At 41.4% G+C, this 26,602-nt stretch overlaps 1 protein-coding gene across 9 annotated transcripts in view; it reads right to left on the reverse strand.

The window, feature by feature from the left end:
• Positions 1–26,602, reverse strand: part of ZMIZ1 (zinc finger MIZ-type containing 1) — a 335,675-nt gene that overhangs the window by 26,538 nt on the left and 282,535 nt on the right. For 7 of the 9 annotated variants that reach the window (XM_056494322.1, XM_056494317.1, XM_056494316.1 and 4 more), the window contains 6 exons: positions 25,079–25,223; positions 9,310–9,424; positions 6,909–7,126; positions 5,283–5,481; positions 3,998–4,288; positions 1,803–1,985 (listed from right to left, as the gene is read on the reverse strand). In XM_056494322.1, coding sequence (XP_056350297.1) covers positions 1,803–1,985; positions 3,998–4,288; positions 5,283–5,481; positions 6,909–7,126; positions 9,310–9,424; positions 25,079–25,223 — 1,151 coding nt within the window. The remainder of the gene's footprint in view (positions 1–1,802; positions 1,986–3,997; positions 4,289–5,282; positions 5,482–6,908; positions 7,127–9,309; positions 9,425–25,078; positions 25,224–26,602) is intronic. The other 2 variants (XM_056494320.1, XM_056494324.1) reach the window with 1 other exon arrangement.

The raw sequence follows: 26,602 nt of genomic DNA on the forward strand, positions 1-26,602 counted from the left end.
CTTTCATCCACCCTTGTTCAACTCCTCTACTCAGAATTAAAGCTCTGGGGGTCAGGGGGTGTTTTTTTATTCTGTGCACCTACAATTTGATTCTGTTCCTAGTTTGCTGCTAGATGAACTGATAGAGAAAGGACAGTTAAGTATGAATAGGAGCTACACATTAAAACACTTTGGTTTAGTTTCTTGTAATTAAGGGGGTGGTTGCAGTCAATGGAATAAACCAATAACCCTGATGTGAAGGAAGCTGATATTAAACAAAATTGCAACTGCATGGCTCATGTACCATAAACAGAAACACAGGAGGGTGTCAGAAGATTAAAATCTTTACCTACAGCCCAAGCACTGTGACTGCAATCTGATTCTGTATCTAAAAACTGCTCTGCTAACCTAAGATACTTCAGAGTACGTAAGAAGAGGGGTGCCTTTTCAAATCTTAAACATTCAAGTTTCCAGCCATCTTTGGTTTTTATCTTTGATACACACAGTTACTATCTGCACAATCACTACAATTCAAAGGTTCAGGTTTTGTCTGTGGAATTTTCCCCCTAACCAGGATAATCTGCCTTTTAAACAAGATCTCTTTTTTGCTGTTTCCAGAGCAGTCAGTATTTGAATACAATATTGGGGATACATTGTAAAGAAACAAATTCCCTGTCAGAAGTACCTGGTAAACAAAAAACTTAAACCCCATCTAAAATCAATGTACATAAAATGTTTTTTTAAAATCTGTCACTTAAAAACTTGACAGACATCTTCCGCAGTTACTTCAGCATAAATGACGGCACTGGAATTATTATATGGAGGATCTGTCTGTTCCTCATGTGCTTCCTGAGAGTGAACTGCAAAAGCTGCCATGGTCCAACAGGCATCCCTTTGGGTACCACGGTGGACAGCATAGTTGCACACAGAACAGACAGACTAAAGAAAAGGGTTTTGCTTTCCCTTTTTGTTAAATGGTGCTTTCTGTATGAATCACACCAAATGATTCCAATTCAACAACAAAGTGCAACTTAGATTCTTTCAGCCTACATGCAAATTCAGAATGTAGTCCAGATACTTCAACTGAAAATGCTTTAAGAGGTCAGAAGATGAATGGTCCTCCCCATTTTTATACTCACTGGAGTACCTGTGTGCAATAGATCCCTTTTGTGTGCATTTCAAAGGTGGTAAACCTCGGCAGGCCCCCAGTGCAACCTCAGTTTGGAGAATACAAAGTGCTCAAGATGTATCCATAAACAAGTTTAGGCAACATTTTAACAACCCTAGCTCTTGCCTAAAACAAGCAGCATGGAGAGAAAAACAAGGAGGAAGGCTTGGAAAAAGTCACAGAAACTTCAGTTCAAATATGAAACCTGCAGCTGAAACACCTTTTAAGTTTGGCCTGGCTTAATCCAACAGTGACCACTGTAGGTCCAAAACTGGAATGCTGCAATGTGGAATGTGTTTATTACAAATTTCCATAGCTGCATTCTTGCAGGGGACCATGAATGGGTGAAAACAGTACACCTGAATCCCATTAGGTACTTCTTTTTACAAGCTATTTTTAAAGCAAACCCAACATTTACTCGTAAAAGTCTCTAATGAGCTGCAGCAACATTCAATTTTCTTTATGAACTGCTCTGAAGTTGCAATGCAACTTGGCTGATTGACCTGATTCTGTGATACCCAAAACACCAGTAAAAACTCAGTGTTTTTGTCTCTTTTTCCTTTTACTACATAAAAGCAGTATCTACGAAACCATTAACATGATTTCATTAATAAATGGCCACCAGAATGGAACAAGATAATCTCAGAATTCCTACCTTGTAATACTGCCCCATGTTGACTGTTGGAGGAGGGTACTGCCCTGTGTTTTGCTGGCTTGGCATCCTCTGTCCAGGATAGTTGGGAGATGTAAGGGGTCTTGGAGGGTTGGGAGTGGGGTACTGACCAGGCTGGTTTGGAAACTGGCTGTTTGGTCCATACTGCTGGTTTCCATAATTCGGCTGTTTCAGGACAGGGATACAAGAAGACAAAGCCATGTTTTAAGCAAACAGCTTTCTTGTATGGATTATTAGCATACATTCAGTAGTACAACCAAAACACACAAAAACCCCATCAGATGAATACATGTTAAAAGCATAAAAGTCTTGCAAACCAAAGTGGGGTAAGACACATGCACTCAGCCTTGTCAAAGGGCACTGTGCTTGAAGAATTACAGAATTACAACCAGATGTAATGTTCATAAAAACTGTGTTTTTGCAAGTGCTACCACACCCAAGCCTGGGGCTCCATTTTCAGATGCAGAATGGAAGCATAAAAATAAGTAGTTAAATAAATAAATAAATTTTAAAAAACCCTGGAAGGGATAGGAGCATAGAAGCTGTGATGTCCACGCCTGCCTTTTTAACCCAACTGCTCTGCTGGCCTCTTGCTAGAGTGCTCAGCAATACTTTAACAACTAAAGAGAAGTTCTCACTAGTCATATGCACTTTGCTAGTGCTAGCTAAGACTGTGCTGTGGCTTTGCAATTGAAGTAATGAAAATTGGAACTCCAAAGGTAGTAGAATGTAAATCTGAAAAATGAACTTGTTGATAAGATGTTTCCATAAATGAACCCTTCAATAAACAACAGGCAGGTATCATCTGCAAAATTCCAGCCCAACAAGCATGCAACATTTATAGCATTGTTCAGAACTGATTTGTTGGAAACACTTACAATGGAAAGCCTGATTCTGAAGCAGCAAAAAGAGATTTAAAGTCATCCTTAAAATATGCAATCTGAAAAATCATGTGAACAAGCCACATTTTGTGTTTTCTTAACTTACTTGTAAATAAGTGTCAGTATTTACAGAGTGAAAAGCATCCTAAAAGAAGCAGCTCCTGCAAAAGCATGTCCCTTTTTTATTTCTGATTAGTTTTTTATTTAGAAAAAATGTAGCTTGCAGAGCAGGAAAGAAATGTAGCTCAGGCAGAAATGTTTTCTGTATTTTCTGCATGCCATGGTCCTCTTTGCTGTGCACTTTCTATAAACTCTTAGTACCATAATTATTGTCAGGGCAGTATCATAATATTCAGAGCTCTACACCTGATGTTGAAGTCTCAGTTGAACAGAGAATTTCACCAGGAAATGATCTCTACTAAATCATGGCTGGATTTGTAAGAACATTTAGGTATACATTGGTGCTGGGAATTGTTGGAATTCTAAAAAGCCTCTACTGCCCAATTCATACCAAATTGAAGAGTAAAACACATTGGTGCTTTTTAATTCCAAAAGCTCACTTGTCTGCATCTCTGGCGGTCTAAATTTCTCTAAAAATTTGACCCTAAGCATTTTGCCCTGTCATAATACAAGTCAATGGCAAAGCAATTTTGCCTATAAAGCCATTCCGTTCTCCTATAACAGCATGGGACTTTATCACACTGCACATAAACTGGTATTAAATAAATGCTGACAGAGAGGGACTCGAGTTCAACATTATTTATATTCATCTTAATTACTATGAAAATCAACACTCACAAAGTTTGGAAAGCAACTGTTCTCTAAAAAAATGACTGCTATTACTACTGGTGTTACAGTACAATGTCTGTCCTGTATTTCATTACAAAAAAAGAACCATCCAAGAAAACACAGATCAGATATCCACTGGGCTAAATGAAGTATTTCACCCTCAGTGTCTCTTCTAAGTTGCCACATGTAAAGACCACTTCTGTGATGGAAGGCTGCTTAAGATCTATGAAATCAGTGAAGTCACCATGAGAATCTTAGAAGGATATTCTGGTTTGGGGCCTTTCTTGGACTCAATGACCATCATAAGGACTAACATAGCAAGGGCCAACCTGAATACTTTAGAAGCTAGGAAGGAAGAGCTGCTCCTGCTGATATTTAATGGCTGCAGCCCTACCAAGGCTGGAACAAAGACTTACCTACCTTAAAGGGACGTGCAGCACACATTAGCCATAGCTGCACCTTGCAGTCAAAGGAAGAGCGTACAGAGAAGATAATGAATTTGATTACCTCTCCTGGGTATGGTCTCTTTATGCCCTGTATAGGCAAGGACTGGGGCCGTGGGCCTGGGTAGGCCTGCTGGGGCATCCTCTGCCCGTGGGTGCTGAAGGGGCTCATGCCAGGAGGCCGGGGCTGGTTCATGCCCATGGGGGGCCCGCTCATGCTGGAAGCTGTCATGCCTGCCCCCATGCTGGCTGGGTTCATGTTGCCTGGCATAGAAGCAGGACCACGAGGACCAGGCTGGTTCATAAACTGGTTGTTGTAAGCCTGAGTTGGACCCATCTGGAAAGAGGAACAAACCTTCAACGGAAGAAGAAGAAAAAAAAAAAAAGAATAAAATGCGACATGCATTTATAAAATGGGAAGGGGGAGCTGAACATGCTTTTGGGGAAGGGAAGAAGGGAAGGATTTATGTCGCATTTTCCTTCAACATTCTCTAACATTTGATGGGCAGTGAAGGTATTTATAACAAAAATCCAATTGGAATTGTAAAAGGCTTAAGAGTGGAAGATGGATGTAAGTCTATGGTGAGAAATTGTTTCAATTGGCTGATCTAGTAGTGTAAGGTAACAGGTTAGGATGTTGGCTGTGCAAATAGAACAGAACATTACAGTTTCTAAGACCCTGTGCTTTTCATCACCTGGTATATGGACTCTAATACTTCAGAATTCAGAGAAGTAAAAAAGGTAAGGAGGAAAAACCTGAATTGATCAAGCCCTCACTTATTTTCAGAAGAAAAATATTCCATGAAGTCATGACATGCTAGAAGTTATGGATCACTGGAAATGCATGTCTCACATAGCTGCCCAGATAGACAACATTATTAAAAACCAATTCTATCTTCTATTGTTGTTTCCCTGTTTGGAGGGAGATAACCCAAACAACCAACTGCAGTTAGCAAAATAAACAATTGTCCAAGAGCTATGAAACCTATTGCAAGATTCTAGAACATTTCACTAGAACATTTCAAATTTAGAGGGCTGTCAAATGCAGCAATAATATATCACATCAGATGCAGCTGTAACTGAGAAATCTTCAGTATTTTTTAAGAGGCAACCCCTGAAGTACAAAATACAGTTAGGCAAGTTTACAGAGAAAAACATGAGGACTGACTCATACCTACATACACACATTCCAGCAGTGTCTCATAAGCATTTCTAACCATGCTCATGCACAGAAAAAAAAAAAAAAAAAGAAGTAGGTACCCTAACAAACACAACAGTGAGAAGGACAGCCAATTCCCTGTAATGGTTCAGATCAGGCAGGGATGAAGACACAAGGGTTTCTCTCTTACCGGTCCATACTGGTTCATGTCCTTATTCTGTGTTTCCTGAAGGGCTGCCACAGTGGCTGTAGCTGTGGCTGTTGCTGTGGCAGCTGCAGCTGCAACTGCAGCAGCGGCAGCAGCTGCAGCTGGCTGGGTGAAATCAGCTGGTGGCCTCGTGTGGGGGGGAATCCCCATTCCTGCAGGGGTATTGGGGCCTCCAGGGTAACTAACAGGGAAGAGAGAGAGGAGGAAAGAGTTAAGGTGTGCCTGGTGGATTTTGTTTTGAATGCTGGTGTCATCCTCAGCTGGAACTGTTCCAAAAGCACGTATCAATGACTAATGAAAGCCAGCAGGCCAGGTAATTAGGTGTGTGCAGGAGATATGGGTTGCATCTCCAGGTTACACCTGCTGCCCAGGTGCAACAGTCATAGGGCTGCCACTGGGATTGCAAGGCATTGCCAGCAGTCATTTTGGGGGCAGTGAACTTCTTTGCAGCTCTGCAGCTTCCTGCAAGGTAGAACTGAACCCCTGAAGGTAAATGCTCTGCTCCTCAGTAGTGTAGGGGCAAATGCACAAGAGCAGGAACAGCAAACTTCCTCCAAGACAGCACATTAATCTGCCTCTGTGGTGAATTATGGCAAGTGTTCAAGACATCATAAAAGCATTTCTCCCTGGACCTCAGCAGAAAGGCAGCAGAGACCCAATGCAATCAACTCCACACAGTGTGTTCTGCAGTGCCCACCCATCTCTTCTATTGATCCTACGATAAACCAAGCTAAGCCAAACCACGCCTTTCCCACTTCAAGTTATCAAATATCTTTATAAATAGGGGCCAATATACTGTGCCCATTTTAGAGATGTTAATACAAAGCTGAAGAAACTTTTTGGCTTGTTCAAGGTCACTCAGCAGATCAGTGGCAGAGATGAAAGAAGAGATAAACTCTCTTTCTCTCTGAGTCCCAACCTTATATTCTTCACACTAGACTGCCTATGCTAACAGTAGCAGTCTCTTCAGCAGCCTTTGCACTGGGACCATAAATAGTAGTTCCAGTTAAGTGCCCTCACCATCCCTGTATACAAAGTATAGACACCGAAAGTCACATGTAACTAATGCTAGGCTATTAGTTTTGGATTATATGACTACTGCAGCATTTATTTCCCCAAAATAAATACATGACCATCTTTTTTAACAAACATCTTCATTCCTAATTCTTTTATAATTCCTGCTGTGGAGTAAGTCCTTGGGAAGAAATATTCTGTTGCATAGGAAACTACTTTGCCCAGTACTCAAGCTTACTCCTGCATATGCACGTAGAAATTATGCCATCAATACCTTTCACATCCTGGCCTTATTAAATGTTAATCACTCCTAAGCCTGTGGTCTGTTTAACAATCTCTCTTAATTAAAACTTTATTTTGGGGGTTTATTAGAGCTAATTGATTGACCTAAGCCATTTCCATTTACCGTGATGAATTTCTTTGCACTTTGAGTAGCTGATTTCCAAAGCTGTAAAAGCAGTATGTGCTTCAGTTAACCAGCAGAAAAATAGCCACTGAGACTTTATATAATTAAAACAAGCTTCTGCCAGGTCACTAAAACGAGCTTCATCAAGTATTTACATCCATTTTGCACCTCAGAGAAGCAAGCCTTACCTGCCACCAAAACCTCCACTGCCAGGATAATTGGGTCTCCCATACATGCCCTGCTGTATGTACGGCTGAGTGGAGCCTGCCTTGGCTGAAAACTGCTGCTGCTGCCCAGCAAACTGAGGGGAATTGATTCCAGGGTTGCTAGTTGTCATCCCAGAAGCCATGGGATTTCCTGCTGGGTTCATAGGGTTGTTGGCATTTGCCATTGGATTTCCCAGCACCTGCAAGAAGAAACATGAGAGTAAGGGACTGTACCTTGGACTACTTCAAGCAAATTAAGTTGATTTGCTGCAGTCGTTAAATTAAAACATAACCACCTGTACTCTGAACTCTAATGAGCACAGACCTCATTGATGTCTAGGTGCACATTCCTGGTGATTTCTCCTTTTGCCATTCCCAAACAAACAGGAGATTTTCAACTAGATGGAACCCAAATTAATATGCTTCTATAAAAAAAAAAGTTTATGAGAAACTGCTACAACCATGCTGTGGCCATTCATCTGACTACAAGAAAGGACAAAGCTTTTTTTCTTGAGGCAGGGTGTGAGGGGGTGAAAGCTTTTTTGTTTGTTTTTGTTGGTTGGTTGGTTGGTTTGATGCAGTTTGAAGTAGTTGGTCCCACTGGCACAATGCAAAGGGTACTACAGATAGAAAACCTGTGAAAGAACATATGTCAGTAGTTTAACCTATTCTTGACTCTCTAAATAGTGTACAAAAGCCTATTGATTGTTTTTATTGCTTCTTATAAGAGTCCTCTGTTCTCTGTATAGAAGGACTTGCTTTGCTTGTTTAAAGGATTTTTTTTCCAAATTGCTATGATTTCCATGGAGATGCAAGAGTGGTTATTCATTGATCACCTGCATAAGATTTCCCAAAAAAATCTCCTACTTGGGATGAAACTCAGTGGTCATGATTTTTGCAGAAGTCTAAAGCTTCAACAGCTTTAGGCATTTGAGAAAAAGAATTGGTGAGCCCAACTCATTCCTTTCCCTCGAAGAGCAGGAAGGCTTACACAAAACCCTGACATTCATTTCAATCTGCTCCAAACAGCTATAGCCAAGCTTCATGCTCCAGAGTCTCACTGCTCCCTTGGAGTGACTCTAAAGAAGCATTTTCTTTCTTCATGCAAGAGATTGTTTTCCTTCTATTGCACATTCCTCTGAAGTACCATGAAGAGTTCAAGTAACATTACAGTACTCCTGTGATAGAACAAAACTCTTGAGTACTTTTTTATCTTTCCTTTTGCCTTTTTAAGTGTAAAAGATACTATATTTTCATTTTCTGGCCAATATATAGACCAACATGTTTACTCAGGTATTTCTCTCCTAGATGGGATACCTTTTATTTTAAGGTGTTAAAGAAATAAACAATATAAAACATGTTATAGATCCTGTAACTGTTTCCTCTTCTTGTTTTATTGAAGAAAGATTTTGCCATAACCAGTGCTTACATAACTGCCCTGTGAGTACCTATATGACTTAGCCTCTGAATAATTTCTTTTTCAAATGGCTCATTCCATTATAATTTTGTTTTCACTTTTCTCACCAAAATTGAAATAATAACAAAAAAATCCTCAGAAAATATTGTATGGGATCTGACACCACTTGGTTTGAAAGACTAGAAAAGACAGGTTAGATTTATGTACCATTTGCACTCATTAAAGATGCTGATGTGCTTTGAGCTCTTCATCTATGGTGTAAACAAAAGCCAGACTGTCTGCATGCTTAATTTGTACCACATCCCAGAGAGTGCACACTATCACAAATAATTGGTAACTTCTTCATAAAAGCTGCTTCCTTTTGTATAGTATAATTTAAATACAACACAGATGAAAAAGAGGGTTAAGAGTGGATAGAACCAAATGAAAATCCAGGAAGCATGGCTCTCACCCGGGAGCCAAGAGCCACATGCTTCTGCTCCAATGCATATTGGAATATTTTTGAAAAAGTTAGAAGCACTAACAGGAGAGACTGGAAAGAACACAGCCTAAAATTGATGTGAGGGCAGACTTGGTACTGAACTTCACCAGCCCACAAGTACCACACAACCCCAGGTAAAATCAACAATTATCATTTGGTGAATCTAGCTAAGACTTTTAATAGAACTCTTCACATTCAATCTGAATTGCCAAGAGGTTTGGGGCTACCCCAAACACAGGGCAAAATATGAGGCAAATCCAAGCCTGACATTTGCTTGCAGCCAAAGGAGTGACTGACTCAAGCTCTCAGATACCTCTTGTTCAATGCCACCAAAGAGGACACAACTGAGAAAATAATGTATCATATACAACAAAGCAGACACACACTGCTACTGGCCCCAAGAGGATTTTCCAAAATACCTTCCATTTACAAACATCAGCAGAAATGCACATCTAGAGGGGAGGAGGCATAAAAATGAAGCTTACCTGGCTTTGAGAGGTGTTAGTCACACCCCATACTGTGGTGACCACTGATAAAGAGCCTGGAGGCTGGTTGGTATTTTGTTGCCAGGGAACAGAATCATAAGGGAAAGACCCATCACTGCAAAAACAAACAGTCAAGAGGGTGAGATTTTGGAAGTTTAAACTGTGGCAAATTGCTGGTGGTGACAAAGGAATTAACATTTGACATTACCTTAACTCTCCACTGCTCTTCCACTATTAGCTTAGTATTCTCAGAGGCATGAAGTTTCTTTAACAGCAATGTGATCATATCAAATCACACAGAATGAATGAATTCCTTAACTATACTGAAGCACATGGCTTTTACCTTAAAACTGTCTGTTAGCAGTGAAAGGCCAAGTCAGCTCAGAGGCAGAGTTTCAAACAAGGACACCAAGTTACTCAGAAGCATGTGTTTTATTTGCAATTAATCTCAAACTCTTCAACAATCACTGCTTCAGATGCCTTACATCAATTCAATTAGATTCTGAGACCAGACTGCTGCTCCACTGTCTGCAGTGGGTCCTCAAATGGCCAGAAAAACCTTTAAAGCAATAGCAGTTCAACAGCATTTTGAAAAGTACATTGCAATTCAGATAGTGCTCTCCCACACGATGGATAAGCTGCATGCCAAAAACAGTATTAGCTAATCAGCATTCTAGAAAATCAACTGCAGATATACAACACATCTTTCAGATAAATATGTGGATGAGAGGATTGGGTTTTTCCATTAGCTTTGTCCACAGATACAAGCAAACATTTCTTACAGTTCTTTTCATACAAAAGCATTGGTGGTTTCAGAATGAGCCCAGGACAGGTACACACTTAGTGTAATTAATGAAATATCTGAGAAAGTAACCATCAATCCTATGACCATAAAATACATTCCACTTGAAATTTGCTCATTCTTGTACTATTAACTCATAAATTAATTTCAATTTACATATATATATATATATACACATACACTCAGGTGATCTTTCCTTGTCTGGATACATATATATACATATCTGGATATATATACACACACACACACCTATATATACACACATATATAAATACCATTTAACACACACACATTGCTCTCTCATTTTCAATGTTTTTTATTTTGTATCAAAATCTGCATTTTTGTCTTGACTACCAGCTATTACCAAAATTCTATCTGGGGCTAACTTGCCTAAAAAATCTATACAGGCTCTACATGCACTCTCAATGTGCTTCAAAGCCTGCTCACTCTCCTGTGACCCCAGACAGTGCTCCAGGCTTGGACCACTCCTTCCTTTTGTGCTGTGAGCCAGAATCAAGGACTACCTGTGTGTTCCTTCTTCAGCCTGTTCATAATGCCAAGTGGGAATCCTTTAAGAACAGGAATTGCTCTGCACAAAGAGTGCATGTGTGTGATAAAAACTGCCTCTGTCCCAAGTAACAAATAATGTAGTAACAGCAGCAGCAATTTTGTAAATGAAGCAGTGAATAAGTTTCACGAACAGCTTGAAAATTTCAAATTCCACAATGCTCTGCCAGCACACCAGCAGTGTATTAGAACATAACCATGAATTTGAACTGACCTATCTGCTTCAAAATACCCATATTCAATCAAGCAATAAAATCACACACAAATTTAAATTAGAGAAAAGAATAATTTCCCCTAACAAATAATTAGAGAAAATGAATGTAAAATGGTAATCCTCTATAGGATGACTGACAGGTCATGTGTACATTAACAGCATCCATATAAACCAGTGTGTGAATAAGGGCACACTGAACACCTTGCAATCACTAAATCCTCCTAGCCCACGTTTCTTTAAAATATTTTCTTAGAATCTTGCCCCTCCCAGTCAGAGGCTCAGACAATGGCTTCAGTGACTAATATTTGCAAGTGACGCAATGCAAGTCCCTCCACCAGCATGGAGACAAATGATGACTAACCCAGAATTTGTAACTGCTATTAAGATTTCCTCTTTTATCCTGCTCTGAATGATGCCTCCTACTTTGCTTCCTTCTCTGACTGTTTCTGATGATGTCTGCTCTGTGATTTGTTTGGATATTTATGGCACATACGAGTGTTCATGTACTTCAGTGACTACAGAGAAGCTCTCTCCATGACATAAGCAGTGAAAGGTCTCACTGCAGACATCCCACTCTATTCCCCCCTGATGTGCTGTGGACAGGTAATAAAACCTGAGGAGCAAGACAAATATTTTGCAAGCATATGAGTAAATAAGAAGAGTAATGACAGGCAGGAATCAAACCACAGAGTCACTAAAGATTCTTCTAATGCAAATATGCCATACAGTTTGTAAACACACTCCAACTTTGAGCAAGCAATGCTTCAGCAGGCTGTTAAAAAGTTATAATTCTTACTTCACTTTCTTTGCCTCCTAAGCATGTTTCTCTTACCCATTTTACTCCTTTACAGTATGCAGAAGGGATTTCATATAGCATTCTCCATAGTTTTCAATGGTAGAGTCAGATCATTTGTTCAGTGGAAGGCTACATTGGGTTCTCAAAAACTACATAATCACTTCATCCTAATTATAAATACAGAGTAAATCACTCCGTTTTTACTGTATTATGGTTAAAATGGGTGACACCTCAAGAAACCACACTGTTAATAAAGTTAATAAATTGTTAATAAAGCCTCCCACATCACCCAAAAACCCAGAAAAACACAGCAGCTACATATTGGTTGAGAAATAGTCATTGTGCACATTGAACCACGTGTCAACCACATTATCCAACACAGGACCTAGTGTTAAATTTCAAACATCATTAATAACAGAAATTATAGCAACACTGACATAGTGATAGATGTGCCTTGCACAACATGAACTTAAACAGTCGAATATCCTCTTACTGTCCTAAACCTCATCCCTCCAGTTCCACCTTAGCTACCCCATGAGAAAGCCAAGGCAATCTCATGGTTTGCATTCCCCAGCATTTACTCTGGCCCATCACCAATTGCATGTCTGAGTATGGCTTTTGCCATGCTGGACACGATACCCACCCTTTCCCCATCACACGAACACTTCCTTGGTTTCAAGCAGTAGGAGATGCTGAAACTTGTGCCACTCAACTAGGGGATTACTTGTCCCTCTGCTCTGCTCTTTCAACTTCCATTTCTGTCCTTAAAACTACCCAAAGGAATATTCCCACCATCAAAGGAAAATCCATGTAAGTACCGTAATGAAACGTGACCAATCCAATTCTCATTTGCAAAGAGCAGTGGTTTTCCCCTGTTATTACACAGAGCTGTGAATTATCCTGAAATCCCCTTCCTTAAACTTGAAAATGGCAGCCAATAAAGAAAGAAGCTTCAGCCTCTTCAGCCAAAGCAAAATGCTGCCCATGACATTGTTCCTGTTGAACTGTACAAGGGTAATTAAGTCTCTCACTGCACCCTGGAGGGCAGTGAGTCAGTTTGGGCTCAGCTGGAGCCCACTAAAAGAGTATTGACTAAATTTACAATAGTGCTAATGAACCTATACATACTAGTGGTCAGCATTAAAGGCCAAACAGCAGAGGAAGCCACAGAGCAAAGAGGGAGAGATGGAGGGAAATTACTTCTCAAAGTAATATTTTGCTACTGTGATGTAGCAAAACTGCTGTCAGGCACTGAGGAAGGATTTCTTAGCTACTGGCAAATGTACTGAACCCACCAGTAAAATAACACTCATGTTGAAGAAGTACACTGGTAGTTAGGTCTAAAAAGCTTCTCTTGATCTCAGTACTAGGCAGATACCCAGTCTCTAGGAAAAGTTACAGACTTCATGTCAGGCAGAGACTGATAGTTAATTCTAATAAAAATTGCTTAATAACAAGTGACCTTTGTAGAATAAATTAATACAAGTGAATTACTGCAGTTTATACATGATTTGTGGCATTATTTGCTGTGTTTTAAATATGTTTATGTTGTCACTAAAGCAATTGTATATGTATCTAATACTCTGTTTACACGTCTTCATTCCTTGAGGAAGAAAAGATTCAAATGGTTTAGTGAAGCATGCATCCCTAGAGCATTGGCACTTTACATATTGTGGAGGAGGGTGAAAACTGGAATCACACATTCCTGGTGATTTCCCACATTGCTTGTTGAGAGGGCCAAGTATCTAAAATACTACCTCCATAAAGCATCTACCTCTGTTTGAAACACTGTAAATCCACCAACTCCTGCACCACATCCTGACTTTCCAAAAAAGCCTTTTCAGTCCAGCCACTGACACTCAAGTTTCCCACAACTGGGCCTTCAATGACCACTTTCTGCTGCTTACCCTCAAGCCAGCTTTGCAGTTTTGTGGGGTCTTTAACACCTCTGAAGGTCATCCCACCTGGAGGGTAGCTGACACACACAGAATTCACACAAACCTTTAAACCTACCAACTCTATCCTAACCTTCTCAGCTGACACCAAGATGAGCAGGTAATTGCCACTGGAACACTGACTGTCATTTCTCCCACATCTTTTGTCACCCATGGACACCTTGAGAGGAGAGAATCTCGTGACAAGGTGTGAGGTGTCAGAGAATGACACAGGCTGAACACATTTTGCAATAACACATGGCCAAAAATCAGAACAGGTGAAATGCAACCCAAATCTGGGGCTGCTGATCTGATGGCACCTCTCTGTGTCTGCACCTTGCTCTGCCTCAGGGCAGATATGTGCTCAGGTGCTCAGCACCCCTTGCCTGTATTCTTGGTAGGAGCCTCTAGGTGACACTACTTTAATACAAACGAAACCATAACAATTTCCCAGCAAGGCTTCTTCCTCCCCTCTTTCCTCTCCACAACCTGATGCATCTGCAGTGGAAAAAATCTCACAATCAGAGCTGGCAAGAAAGGATAACTGAAGCACCAAGACATGAGGTTCATGTCTGGGTTGTCTCACAAGTTAGGCAGCTCAGCTTCTTTCATTCAGGTTTAATTTTTGTTTTACTTGGATTTCTTGAGAGAACACCACCCAAGTAGCTTTATTTATTAATATGGATTCAGTCTGCAAGCCTTCTTGATAAGGGCACCACCATGAACCTAACACTAGAAACTGGAAAAAAAAAAGTAGCTTAAGTCCTTTCTGGAGCATTTTAGTATTTCATACAAAAAAGGCAGTTCAAATTCAGTATTTGCACTGCACCATGCAAACCTAACAACCCAATAAGCTAGGAATCCCTGAAAACCTAATCAAAAATTACAGATCAAATGGATTTTTTGTTCCTTTTGGTCAAAGTTCCACTGAAAACACCCCAGCCTTGAGTATTAATTCAAGAAAACCCCACTGTGACAACTCAAAGCCAGAATTTGTTTTTGCTTACTGCCAATCAAGAACATTTTGGAGATTTGCTTTTATTTTCTTTGCAAAAACCACAAGACAATTAGAAGGAAACAAATGACTTGTCATTTTTCATTGAGATTCTTTTTCAAAGAAACAAAGCCAGCACCTCTCCACCATCTTCATACACCTACAGTGCTCTTGGCCTATGTGTTCCAATTGAACACCTAACTATTTTATAGTTTATAGTCCAGGTGATAGTTACTATAAACACATCAATATTAAAAAGAAGGAACCACAAAATGTAACTGAGTTATCCCCTGACCTTTTGTGCCATGTTTTCCATAGGTTGTGTAAACCACTCTCTGCAACTTGTCACTATCTCACACAGAGGAACATGGCAGAGCCAGGAGACACCAGAGTGCAAAGAACACAAAGGCCACTTACAGTCAGCAAGGATGTACAGTGACACATTGTAAAGGAAGCAAAGAGTCAGTACCTCTGTACACCACACTGATGTACAGAACCAAACTAAAAGCTGATGTTGTGTGCAGGTACCCTAAACCTTTTACATTCGAGATGAGGAAAGCAAGAGGGTGGTGTAGTCAGTCTATATGCTAATAACTGACTTCAGATGGCTAGCAAGAATTAGCTTTTGATTGATGCCATCTATGTGATTCACACCTTCCTCAAATACAGCCCTCTATTTTGCCTTACTGTCTGAAGACTTTTAAATTGTATTGGCATAAATTAAGGCACCATGCTGCATTTCACTGAGCAAACACCTAAAACACAATCACATCCAAATCACTGGGTGTTTTTATGTAAAATGAAAAAAGCCAATTTGGAAGTATTCTCCAAGACTTTATTTCCCTCTGCTTCTTAATGATGTGACTACAAACATCCAGATTTTACAAAGCAAATACACAGTTTCAAAAATTATCCCATCATGATTTCTTGAGTCTATTGATTCCCTCCACTCCTTCCAACTAGATGAATATGTTCTCAAACCCTTTGGAAAGCTTTGATCCTCCCAACTCCAAATGCACAGCAGATCCACACCTAGACCTTGCCCATCAAAGAAGAATTACCTCAAGTGTTGTTTCAGTACTGGATGTTGCCAGTATCATGGACAGGAAGACTGAAAGCAGTTAGAAATTTCATAATTCACTGTAAAAAGAGGGAGGCTGTTTTCTAGCAAACCATATGAGAACACAGAAGCACTCTGAACCCCTTGTAGGTGAGCAGATGCAGGTGAAGCAGTCAAAAGGTGAAGGCAACCAGCCATTTATCAGCTCAGTGGTTTGGATGCACCTGCTGCTAGCAGGTGGTTATCACCCCCTGCCTCTGCTCTTTTAAATATCCACATATACATTTATAATAACCACTCATGCAGCCACACATAACGCACAATACAGGCGTTTGTGTGGAGACTGAGGCAGCAAAATCGAGCTGGCAGTTCAGCAGGTGATACAAAGTACCCCTGGAAGCTGAAAGCCCTCAACTTTTTCTTTATATTTGTGACAAGGCCCGCGAGGCCTGCATGAGTGATGACTGCACAAGGCGGGAATGCTGCCTTCCATTTCACACTGGGCTGCTACAGATCAGGCTGTGACACCTTGCTGCTGTGCTTCCTGGCACCTTACTCTCTACACCACTGCCACCACTTAGAGCCATGCCTGCAAGTCTCACGCTGCTCAGCAAGAGTTACTGCATCTGATTTTATTGCCTGAAATAAGAAAAATGCATCAGGCCAAATAATTAGGTTAATTCGTTAAGTTTTCGGACCTGCAAAACCCCACATCTCCCCTGCATGCACACACAGCCCTGCTTCATAGATTTCATGTATGTCCACGCACACGTGTGTGCACACGCAGAGATACAGAGATAACACAACTTATTTCTGCCCACGTGGAATAAACGATCACAGCTATGCAGGTAAGAAACAAAAATGCTACTGAGACCCACTCCTGCCTCTAAGAAGCAGAAGGGGTTACATCGTCTGACATGGGCACTACAGCATCCATCTGATAAAAGGAAAAAAGATTAAACCATCACACCCAGTTCTATTGTCACACAAGTAGACCATGCAATGCATTACTACAGCCCAGATCACAGTTACAAAATCCACCGGTAACAGCCCTGCTATTAACATGCCACCTGTTACCTTTTTCAAAATGCTGAAATTATCTTATAATCGTTTTCAGCTTGACAAATGCAGTTTAATCTTTATTGCATCTCACAGCACAGATCTGCTTCATCCGTGCCTTATTTATCTCATGTGTGTCGGAATGCAACCCCGAGCCCTCAGCACCCCCCTGCCACCAGGCATTCCTTCTGCTCTGCTTTATCAATATACCTGGGTTTCCATATCCGACTGCTCCTTTACAATAAAAAACACACCCACCCAGTATTCTACCATTGCCTGTTGCCTTGGTAATCCAAATGCCTGGGTACTCGCTGATTATCGGCGAATGAGACTCGCATTGTTCACACCGCAGCGCGTCTGCTATGTTAATGTGAGATAATGGCAGCCAGAAGACTCCTTTTGTTCCCAGCTTTGCTGTTTATTCATAGTGCCTGGAGGTCAGCGACTGCTACAACAACCGGGGAAGGAACCGCTGAGAGCGTGAGCAGATTCCACTTCTGCTTTTGCCTCTGAGACAGGGGGAAACACGAGCAGCCCCGCACAGCGAGAAGGGCACCGGGAGCTCTGCAGTCTGACTCACGCAAGGTGTAGCAGGCGGCTCGGAGGAAGATGTGATGGACTTGCACTTCCGAGATTTTAGATGAAGCTGATTTACGCTCCCCGACAACAGAAAAAAAAAGCGCTTTCTTCGAGAGGCACGGCGGGAAGGGAGGGAGAGAGGGAGGAGGGGGCAGCACAGCACAGCACCGCCGCAACTTACGGGAAGCGAGCCGGGCTGGGGGCTCGGGGCTGCCTGGGGAGCAGGGACAGCCCCGCCGGGCTGGGGGACAGCGAGCCGGGCTGGGGGCTCTGGGAGCAGGGACAGCCCCGCCGGGCGGGGGGACAGCGAGCTGGGCTGGGGGCTCGGGCAGCAGGGACAGCGAGCCGGGCTGGGGGCTCGGGGAGCAGGGACAGCGAGCCGGGCTGGGGGACAGCGAGCCGGGCTGGGGGCTCGGGGAGCAGGGACAGCGAGCTGGGCTGGGGGACAGCGAGCTGGGCTGGGGGCTCGGGGCTGCCTGGGGAGCAGGGACACAGCGGCCGGGCTGGGGGCTCGGGGAGCAGGGACAGCCCCGCCGGGCTGGGGGGCAGCGAGCTGGGCTGGGGGCTCGGGGCTGCCCAGGGAGCAGGGACAGCCCCGCCGGTCTGGGGGCTCGGGGAGCAGGGACAGCCCTGCTGAGCTGGGGGACAGCGAGCTGGGCTGGGGGCTCGGGGCTGCCCAGGGAGCAGGGACAGCCCCGCCGGTCTGGGGGCTCGGGGAGCAGGGACAGCCCTGCTGAGCTGGGGGACAGCGAGCTGGGCTGGGGGCTCGGGGCTGCCCAGGGAGCAGGGACAGCCCCGCCGGTCTGGGGGCTCGGGGAGCAGGGACAGCCCCGCCAGCCTCGGGGGCAGCGGCCGGGGGAGCGCCCGGAGCGAGCAGGGCAGGGCAGGGCAGGGCAGGGCAGCCCGGCAGAGTGACCTGGCCGGGGAGGGACAGCGGAGGGGAAGGTCTGGGACATGTCTGCCCGAGCCGTGTCCGCCTGCCTGTCAGGGCAGTTTGGAAACGCTGTCGGTGACACAGGGACAAGGCAAACAAACCGTCACATCGCATCTCCCCTGACGCGTTAAGCGGGAGCGGAGAGCACGAACAGGCTGTGGTACCTTGCCCGCATTCCCAGCTTGGTGCAGACGAGGAATTCGAGCCGCTGCCTCGGCTGGTGCGCTGCTCCTTATCCCCGGAACAGCCCTTTCGTGGGAAGAAACCACCGATTCCTAAAGGCACTGCCAGTATCTAATTAATGTCACCGACCCATCTGCCCAGGTTGCCGATGTGCTCTGTCTGCCGAGCAGGCTTTGTTGTCATTTCTAGTGAAAACCAGCTAGGAGAGTCTTAGCTCGAATTGCTTCTTTTTTTTTTTTTTTTTTTTTTTTTTTTTTTTTTTTTTTCTTTTAGGGGAACCATTAGAAAAGCCCTCCACCACTGCAAATAATAATGAAATAATGACTATTTCCTTTTCTTCTCGCTGCGATTCTGAGAAACTTGAGAATCCAAATGTACGGGAGTAGCACGAACACAATTGACAAAATTGAGCACTGGGAATTCACTCCTTTTGTAATCTCTTTACAGAGAAATCCTGTGGAGGGTGACATTTTCATGTAAGTGAATGAATAACAGATACACGTAAAGAAAAGGCATCAAGAAAAATACCAAGTCTTAGACAAAATACACATCTGTGATCCTGCTGCCGAATTATACAAAAATATTTTAAAAAATCGTTTAGAAAGAGAAGGCATTTGCTGTAATTGGTGTCAGCTGTAAGCTGCCTCCCCGCTCAGGAGCCATGTCACCTCGCGGAGGCAGCGGGAGCGATGCTCGCAGCGCGGTACCCAGCGCACAGCCAGCCTGAGCTGGGCTGGCCCTGCCCCAGCCCTCCTGCGCCCGGAAAGGATGCTAAACCTCACGGCTGGGCTGATGCTGGGCAGGGTGAAGGGCACTGACTTAGCTCTGATGCTCCCTCTCCAAAGGTGTTCAGTCCAGTTAAAAGACTCCCAATGATTTTAATCAGTTTTGCAACAAAGGGCTAGGCAAAGTGTGGCTTTCAGTGTCACCACAGGCTTATCGTGCTGACAGTCGAAATGGTTAAAAACCAGGGGTGCTGCCACAGTTAAATGACTTTTAACCCTACTGCCACCAGAAATCAGTTGGTTTCATTCAGAACAGGTGACAGAAGGCACCTTCCCAATATGCTTGAAGAGGAAAACCATGTAGACTCAGCACATATCACCTGCTTTTGGAGCAGACCTCATGCAAAGAGCCATGATACCCCTGTGATAATCACTAAACATAAACCACAATTATAAACACAATAAACAAAACCAGACATTTCCAGGAATTAGTTGTTCAATATGGCCTAAACATGAGAATGATACCTGTCTATTCAAAGCTGTTGCTATATTTTAAGAACTAACATAGACAGTACAAAGCCTGAGAAGATCAGATTTTGCCTTAGTCAGCAGACATATCTTAAATAATATTTGCCTAGTGTTTACTTATAAAAATATCAGCTGATGCTTCTAGCAAAAAAAAAAAAAAAATATCACAAACTAAAACCATAAGACTACAACATCTACAGCAAAAATACAGAGTATATAGCCACTTATATGTACATATCAGAAAAAAACCCCACAAAATTTTAGTAGTGCCACTACATGTTAGTTTTACTACAACAGCACTCACTTTGACTCATCAATCAATAGAGAAGACCCGTTTATACATCTGTGCAAGGCTCTGTATACACAAGAAAAGCTGATCCTTATCCTATACCTTTTACCAAGCATGTAAAGAATACATATTTGAAAACAAGTTACCCATTATTGTTTCCTGTTACCACAAGAATTGACCACAAACTTACCTAAAATGATATGCAGATTTTTCACATGAAAATATTCTGTATTTAATTATTAACAGCTAATGGTTACACTTATCAGTTTTCAAGGAGAAGATACTCATCATTTGCTTTTAGCTTCAACAGGCTCAAGGTTTTCTTCCACCTCCTCCCCATAAATGTATGTGATAAAATTATTATCAGTAGTTTAACTTAGAGGACAAAATGGACAAACAACTCTTGGGACAACACTTTGGAGCAATTAGTAATTAATTTGCAATGCTTAGAGCATAAGCATACTACCCTGAAGAAATTTTCTGGGTTTTTTTTTTTTTTTTTTTTTTTTTTTAAGAAATGACAGTTTTGCAGAAACATTTCTTGATTTTGAACTCTTCCCTATTCTTTCCTTATGGTAAACTTTAACATTATTTGACAGAAAGGAAACCACAAAAACAGCAAAGCTACTCTTGCAGAATCACAAGTAATACAGGTTTCTTTACTGGGTATATTCTTTTATATTAGGATTTACCATCTGTTCAGTCCCTAATTATATTTATTTCACAACTCCACAACCACAAAGATAAAGAGGCTTTGAAACAATTTTATTTTTTACCTCAAGAGTTATGAATTCTTCTGCAAAGATTTTCCCTGTGTGCCAGAGCCACATGACATAATGGAGCAACCCCCTACTTCAAACTGATGTATAAAACATGCACAATGTGCTTGTCTTCATCAAAGTGTGTATATGCTGCACCTGACCTCATCCAGACATTTTTAAAGTGGCTATCACTGTTGGACAAAACAGCCTATCATGCAAAATTGAAAAGGCAGCAGCCTTTACAGAACTTCTGACACTGTTTGTACTGTATCTGTAACCAGTTCACTCCTGATTATTAATAATGCAAGAGCCAGTCCTCACCACACAATAAAAATTTAGACAGAATTACCATTCTTTTCCAAGAGCTCCTAAGAATGTTTGAAAGTTCAGTTCTCAGCCAAGTTTAAATTGGAAGAAAAAAAGGACAAAACAAGCACTAAAAAAAAGCACTCTTAAAGCAATTCTTACCACTAAAAGTTATGATTGCCTAAACATAAAACATTAATGGTAATAAATAACACATCTACCATAAGACTGAATTATTGCTTCATTTCATCTACTGCTCAATTTTCTCTAAACCTTTGGCACTAAGTAATTTGTGATAAAAATTACATTATCTTCACATTTTTCATCAATCATGACTGCCCTATAGAGGCATTGCCACACTTTGGTCTCTAACTGTGAGACAGCTGGCAATTAATACATAAGACCAAAATTTGGAGCAAGAGCGAAGACAGCAAGAACCCTACAGATGCTCATGACAACACACTAAACTGCAACTAACAGCTGTCTATTTCTAGGTGGTTTTGTTGACAAATAAGCTTTATTGCAAGCTGTGCAAGAAATGAGAAGCCCCCCAGAGCTTGTCTGAGTCAGACTGACGTGAAAATGAACTGGGGTGCAATTCCTGCTGGGATTGATTGGACTGTACCCATTTCAACCAAGGTTCAATTTGATACACATGTAAAGATCCACCACTTAATGCAATTAATCTTATGTAGGAATTTCATCAAAGCATCAGAAGGTGTATAATGACAATAATTTGTTCTTACATAACAGCATTTGCTAAAGACCTTAAATTAATTCAAAAATCAGCCATCTTGAGTAGTGTGTGTTATTACAGACACTATTATTATTATTATTATTATTATTATTATTATTATTATTATTATTATTATTATTATTATTATTATTCTTGTCAGACTGGAAAACTACAACACAAATAATTACATTATGCCCTGCAAGTTAGAAAGCATGAAATTTCACTCTTGTGCAGAAGGGCTAGCCTGAAGACTAACAGCTCTCCTTAAGTTCCCCATAAATCCATTAAGCAGGACTTTAATTACAAGTTATACAGGATTAAAGAGGTGGATAGGTCCTACACTGGTTCTTCAATACAGGAGTAAAGTTTATTCACATGAATCAATAAAAAGGTCTAAGGTGAACATAAATAAAAATCTCACATGCAAGTTTGAGCTGACTATTAGACTTAGCAAAGACTTAAAAACCCCTAAAACTGGGAGGTTCCTTTTGACAACCCAGTGCTCATTCTGCTCACAAAACACAGGAGTTTCCAATGCAACCAATTGCCCTACATTAGACAGTAGGTATTTAGCTGATTTTTTTTCAATATGCAACACTTGATCATTCCGTTAATGAAAAACTAAATTTAGAAAGAAATTAGCACAATAGTCCTTACTCTGAAAACATTTGTTGCATGTGTGCATATCCTTGTATGGCTTACATTCTGCTCTCTGTAAGTGCATTTAACCAACAGTAACACTAGCAAAGCCCTCCTTGACCAGTCTACTTCAGTTTCCTCTCATAGCTCAATTAACTTTTAAAAATCAAAGATTGTCTTTAGAAACAGGCCAGACCTGAATTACTGCTAGTGTAAGTGCCCATGGTTTATTAAATATGAATCCTTAGATTTAGATTCTTGTGATACATTATTGAGTCACAATTTATTTTAAATAGCTGAGCCCTGTTTCAACTTTGAGACTAAGCAGCTGTGTTTCTGTAGTGCCAGCTACATAAGGATTCTAGTCCCTGACTGGAGTTCTGGGTAATTTTGTTGCTAGCAAAAGGAACAGCAGAAAAAGCTCTGTGTGGAGTACTCAAGATCATTGGATGATGGGGAAGGATTTAATTGTGTGTCCAATGATAATCAGCAGCTCACATATATCTACACTGCCTCTGTGTATGCTCTTGATTGTTCTAATTTAATATCTAGTTCTTTCACAAAACTTGAAGTAGCTACACTAATTGTTTCAGGAAATGCTTTTTTCTTTTGTTTGAATTAACAGAAAAGTCTTGTGGATTAGAGATAAGATACTGTGAACTTTAATACTACGCTTTTGACCTAAATGTAACCTATTGCAAATACAAATGGTGCTTCATCAACAGCTTCACCACTTATTGTAGTTAATACTGTACTTAATGGCTTTTCATCTTTTGTTTAATTAAAACAAATAGAAAACTCAATTCTTCTACACCCCATACTTCACTACTGTCTTACAGACTGATTACAAAACATCCATGAAAATAAACAGTTCCAGGTGGAAAAAGAAGTTGGAGAGACACAGGATCTCATTCTAATGTACCACCTGAGAGATTCTGAGCAGTTATAGTTAAATTACAGACAACAGCACACACCAAAGCAGTAATGCAAGTATTCCAAATCCCAAAGCACCTGCTGCAGCTATTGTATGTAAGAAGTTATGCCACAGAAATTCTGTTTCTAGAGGGGCATCTCATAGGTAAAGAGCAGTAATTTAGAAATTTCTCCCAGTGTCTTCCCCAGTAGAGCATTTCAAGGACAATACTTGAGAGAAATATTAAGCAGGAACTGATTAATACTGGGCAGGATGCTCTACTAGAGGCAGAATATTGGATGGCCCTGTACTGCTGGAAATGCTGGTATTTAGGTTCAGTAGAAGAAAGTATTTCTTTTTTGACATGTGGCAGTTTCAGTGGAAAACTGCCACGAAAGAAGTGAGTTGTGCCTATCTTATCTATTATCTACTAATGTAGCACACAGCCCCCGTGAGATAGTGTTACTTTATAGACTCTAGAGGAACAGAGGCTAAAAGGTCAAATGAGCATCAGGCATCTAAAAAACTACAAAATTACACCTAAGAGAACATACACTGCACCACATTCCCCCGCAGACTGGCCACTAATTCCACTTTGTCTTCTGAAAAGCTTCTCCCAAGTGTAAAATTATTTTAGAACATTAAGTTTTCTGTAGGTTTTTTTGTTAAGTGTGTTTACAATCAGTTATTTCATAAGCAACTACAAAAAAAGAAATCCAGGTACCCTGAAAAGCCAGTGATGATATATAAATTATACTTCAAAAAAAGGACTGACTTTATTCTCAAGGGCTAAAATAAAACACACAGTGATTGCATGGTTTTGTCATAAATGCAACAAAAATAATGAAAACATATCCAACCCAAACCCCAAAAGTTGTTTTCAGACAAATTTACATATGCAAATGTGCTGCTACAAAGATGTCCCTAAGCTTCATTCTAACACTAAAGTTCAAGTTAGTTAGGCTATCATGGAACCCAGGCACAAGGAATTTAGACTCATTACACTCTCATCATCCTTTACTAACAAAAAGAACGCTACACTAAAACAAATTTATATTATTTGTGATTTCTTTAATGTGATCCTGAGGTAAAGAAAGCCTTGGGGAAAAACTCCCAGAAACATATAGTGTGGAATGAATGCTCAATCCTGTCTACACTTTATCTCCAGCTTTTGCTTTTGACCCACGTTGTGCAGACAAGAAATACAAATAGTGCTCCTCTACATAACTTGGTAATCAAAGGCTTCACATCATCTTACAGTGTCCTTCAATGTTCATGTTTTCTCTAAAGTAACACAAGTGCTGTGTGATCCTCACCTGATATAAGACTGTACAGGACATCCTCTGATCTATGGCTACACCCACAGTACAACTGCTTTGCATGCAATACATTTCCAATGATGGTTAAAACACAGAACATCAGTGAAATGTTTTCAATGTCAAGAAAAGCCAGTTGCATTTAAATAAACATCAGGCAAGTGTCTGATGAGAGACATAATGTACAAGTTTATCTCTAGGGCATAACTTGAAGCTTGAAAGCAAGCCCACTTGATCTGAGCACAGATTTGAAGATGGAAGTGTCACTTCACTATGCATGGGGCAACAGCAAAGAGAAAATCTGAGTTTGTTTAGTGCTTGCTGTAGTTACAGATACCCTGGTGTCAGCAGTGCTGAGCAGTGCCTGAAGCAGTGCTGCTCCCCCCATCAGTGGGAAGGAGCACTTCAGGTGGCAGATGTGTCACCAGACTCACCTGTGAGAGAGGGTGGGTTTCATGGAGCTCATGGAGTTCATGGGGGGCTGCATGGGGAGCTTCCCGGGCGGATCGCTCTGCCGGCTCTTCTGGTGGCGAAGCAGCAAGAGCCGTCCCAGCTCCTCACACCACGAGGACAGCAGTGCTGTGCAAACAGAACACACGGCAGTGAGCACACACCTGAGCAACCAGGGCAGCACAGAGCAGGTGCAAGACACTGGACAGGAGCCACGAGCCAAACAGACAAACACCAGGAGTGCAAAGCTTGTCCATGCACACCACTCACACTATCATCCCATCAAACTGAGTCTGCAATTGCACTACACTATCATTAGAGCATTTTTACCCAAGTTACAAACATTCTGCACAGCCCAAGAGGTACAAGAGAACTTGTCTGAGCAGCACAGAGATGAAGAACAGAGGAAGCAGAAGGGCATGGGATAGCTGTTACAAGTAAAGTAAAATGCAGAATAATTCATTTCACGCTAATAGAAACATGATAAAAACATAGAAAAGACATCCTTTACAAAGGGGAGCAAAGAAAAAAGATCTCTTTTCTGTTCTGCTGGTTTTGTTTTTTTTCAAAAGATTAATTGGAGAGAAACCCATGTGCATGAATTAATTTCTAAAACTGCTATGAGCTACCATTCTTGAATAGATAAACAGGAGAATGATGTATGGATACAAAGTTAGGCACTTAAATCTATATCTGACCCAGCACAACCCCTAAATGTGTATTTCCATTATGTGCCTAATCTTGTAGTCAATGAGGGTAATTCTGTGCTTACAGGAAAATCACACTTATGAACTATGAAGATGCAGAGATTTCTTAGAGTGAAAAAGAGCATGCAACCCCTTCTAAAGACAAGAAAGGGGTCATTATTCCTGAAAATGTGGCCTCTCCCTTATGCACTCACACTGAGAGAAGACCAGGCCCTGTTACAGAACCACCCACTCTGCAGTAGAGCCCCAGAGAGTGACTGCAATGAAACCTGGCTCCCATGAGTGCACCCAGCCAAGACACCCCACAAAGCCTCCAGCAAGATCCACCTGAGCCTCAAAGCTGCCTGTTTAATTCTAGCATCAGAAGTGGCTCTGGTACAAAGCCATCCAGGTATGAGAACACAGTGAGGAGTTTCACTGGAACAAAGTGCAGACTAATTGAAAAATCCTGCAGTGGAAAGAAATCAACTTCTCAAGTGGAAGTGTTTGGGCTTTTTTCTTCTTTAAAGGATTCTTCACAAAACCCTCGGAACAAAAAAATGCTTCATGTTTAATTTTTAACTAAGTGCCTTCCTGAGGTGCTGCAAACTGAACACAAACCAACAGATTATATGGGTTGTGAGAACCAGAAGACTACTGAAAACCTAAGATGCCACAGTGGTTTAGAGTAGTAAGAGCTCTAGATACGAGCCTTGATCGTATTAAAAGAGACAAGTGCAGAATCCTCTAAGATTGAGGCTTCTGCTTTTATATCTTAATTTTCTAATTAAAATACGTCTTTTCACCAAATAACATAATCAT

The sequence above is a fragment of the Oenanthe melanoleuca genome, chromosome 6, assembly GCF_029582105.1.
Source record: "Oenanthe melanoleuca isolate GR-GAL-2019-014 chromosome 6, OMel1.0, whole genome shotgun sequence".
Taxonomy (NCBI): domain Eukaryota; kingdom Metazoa; phylum Chordata; class Aves; order Passeriformes; family Muscicapidae; genus Oenanthe; species Oenanthe melanoleuca.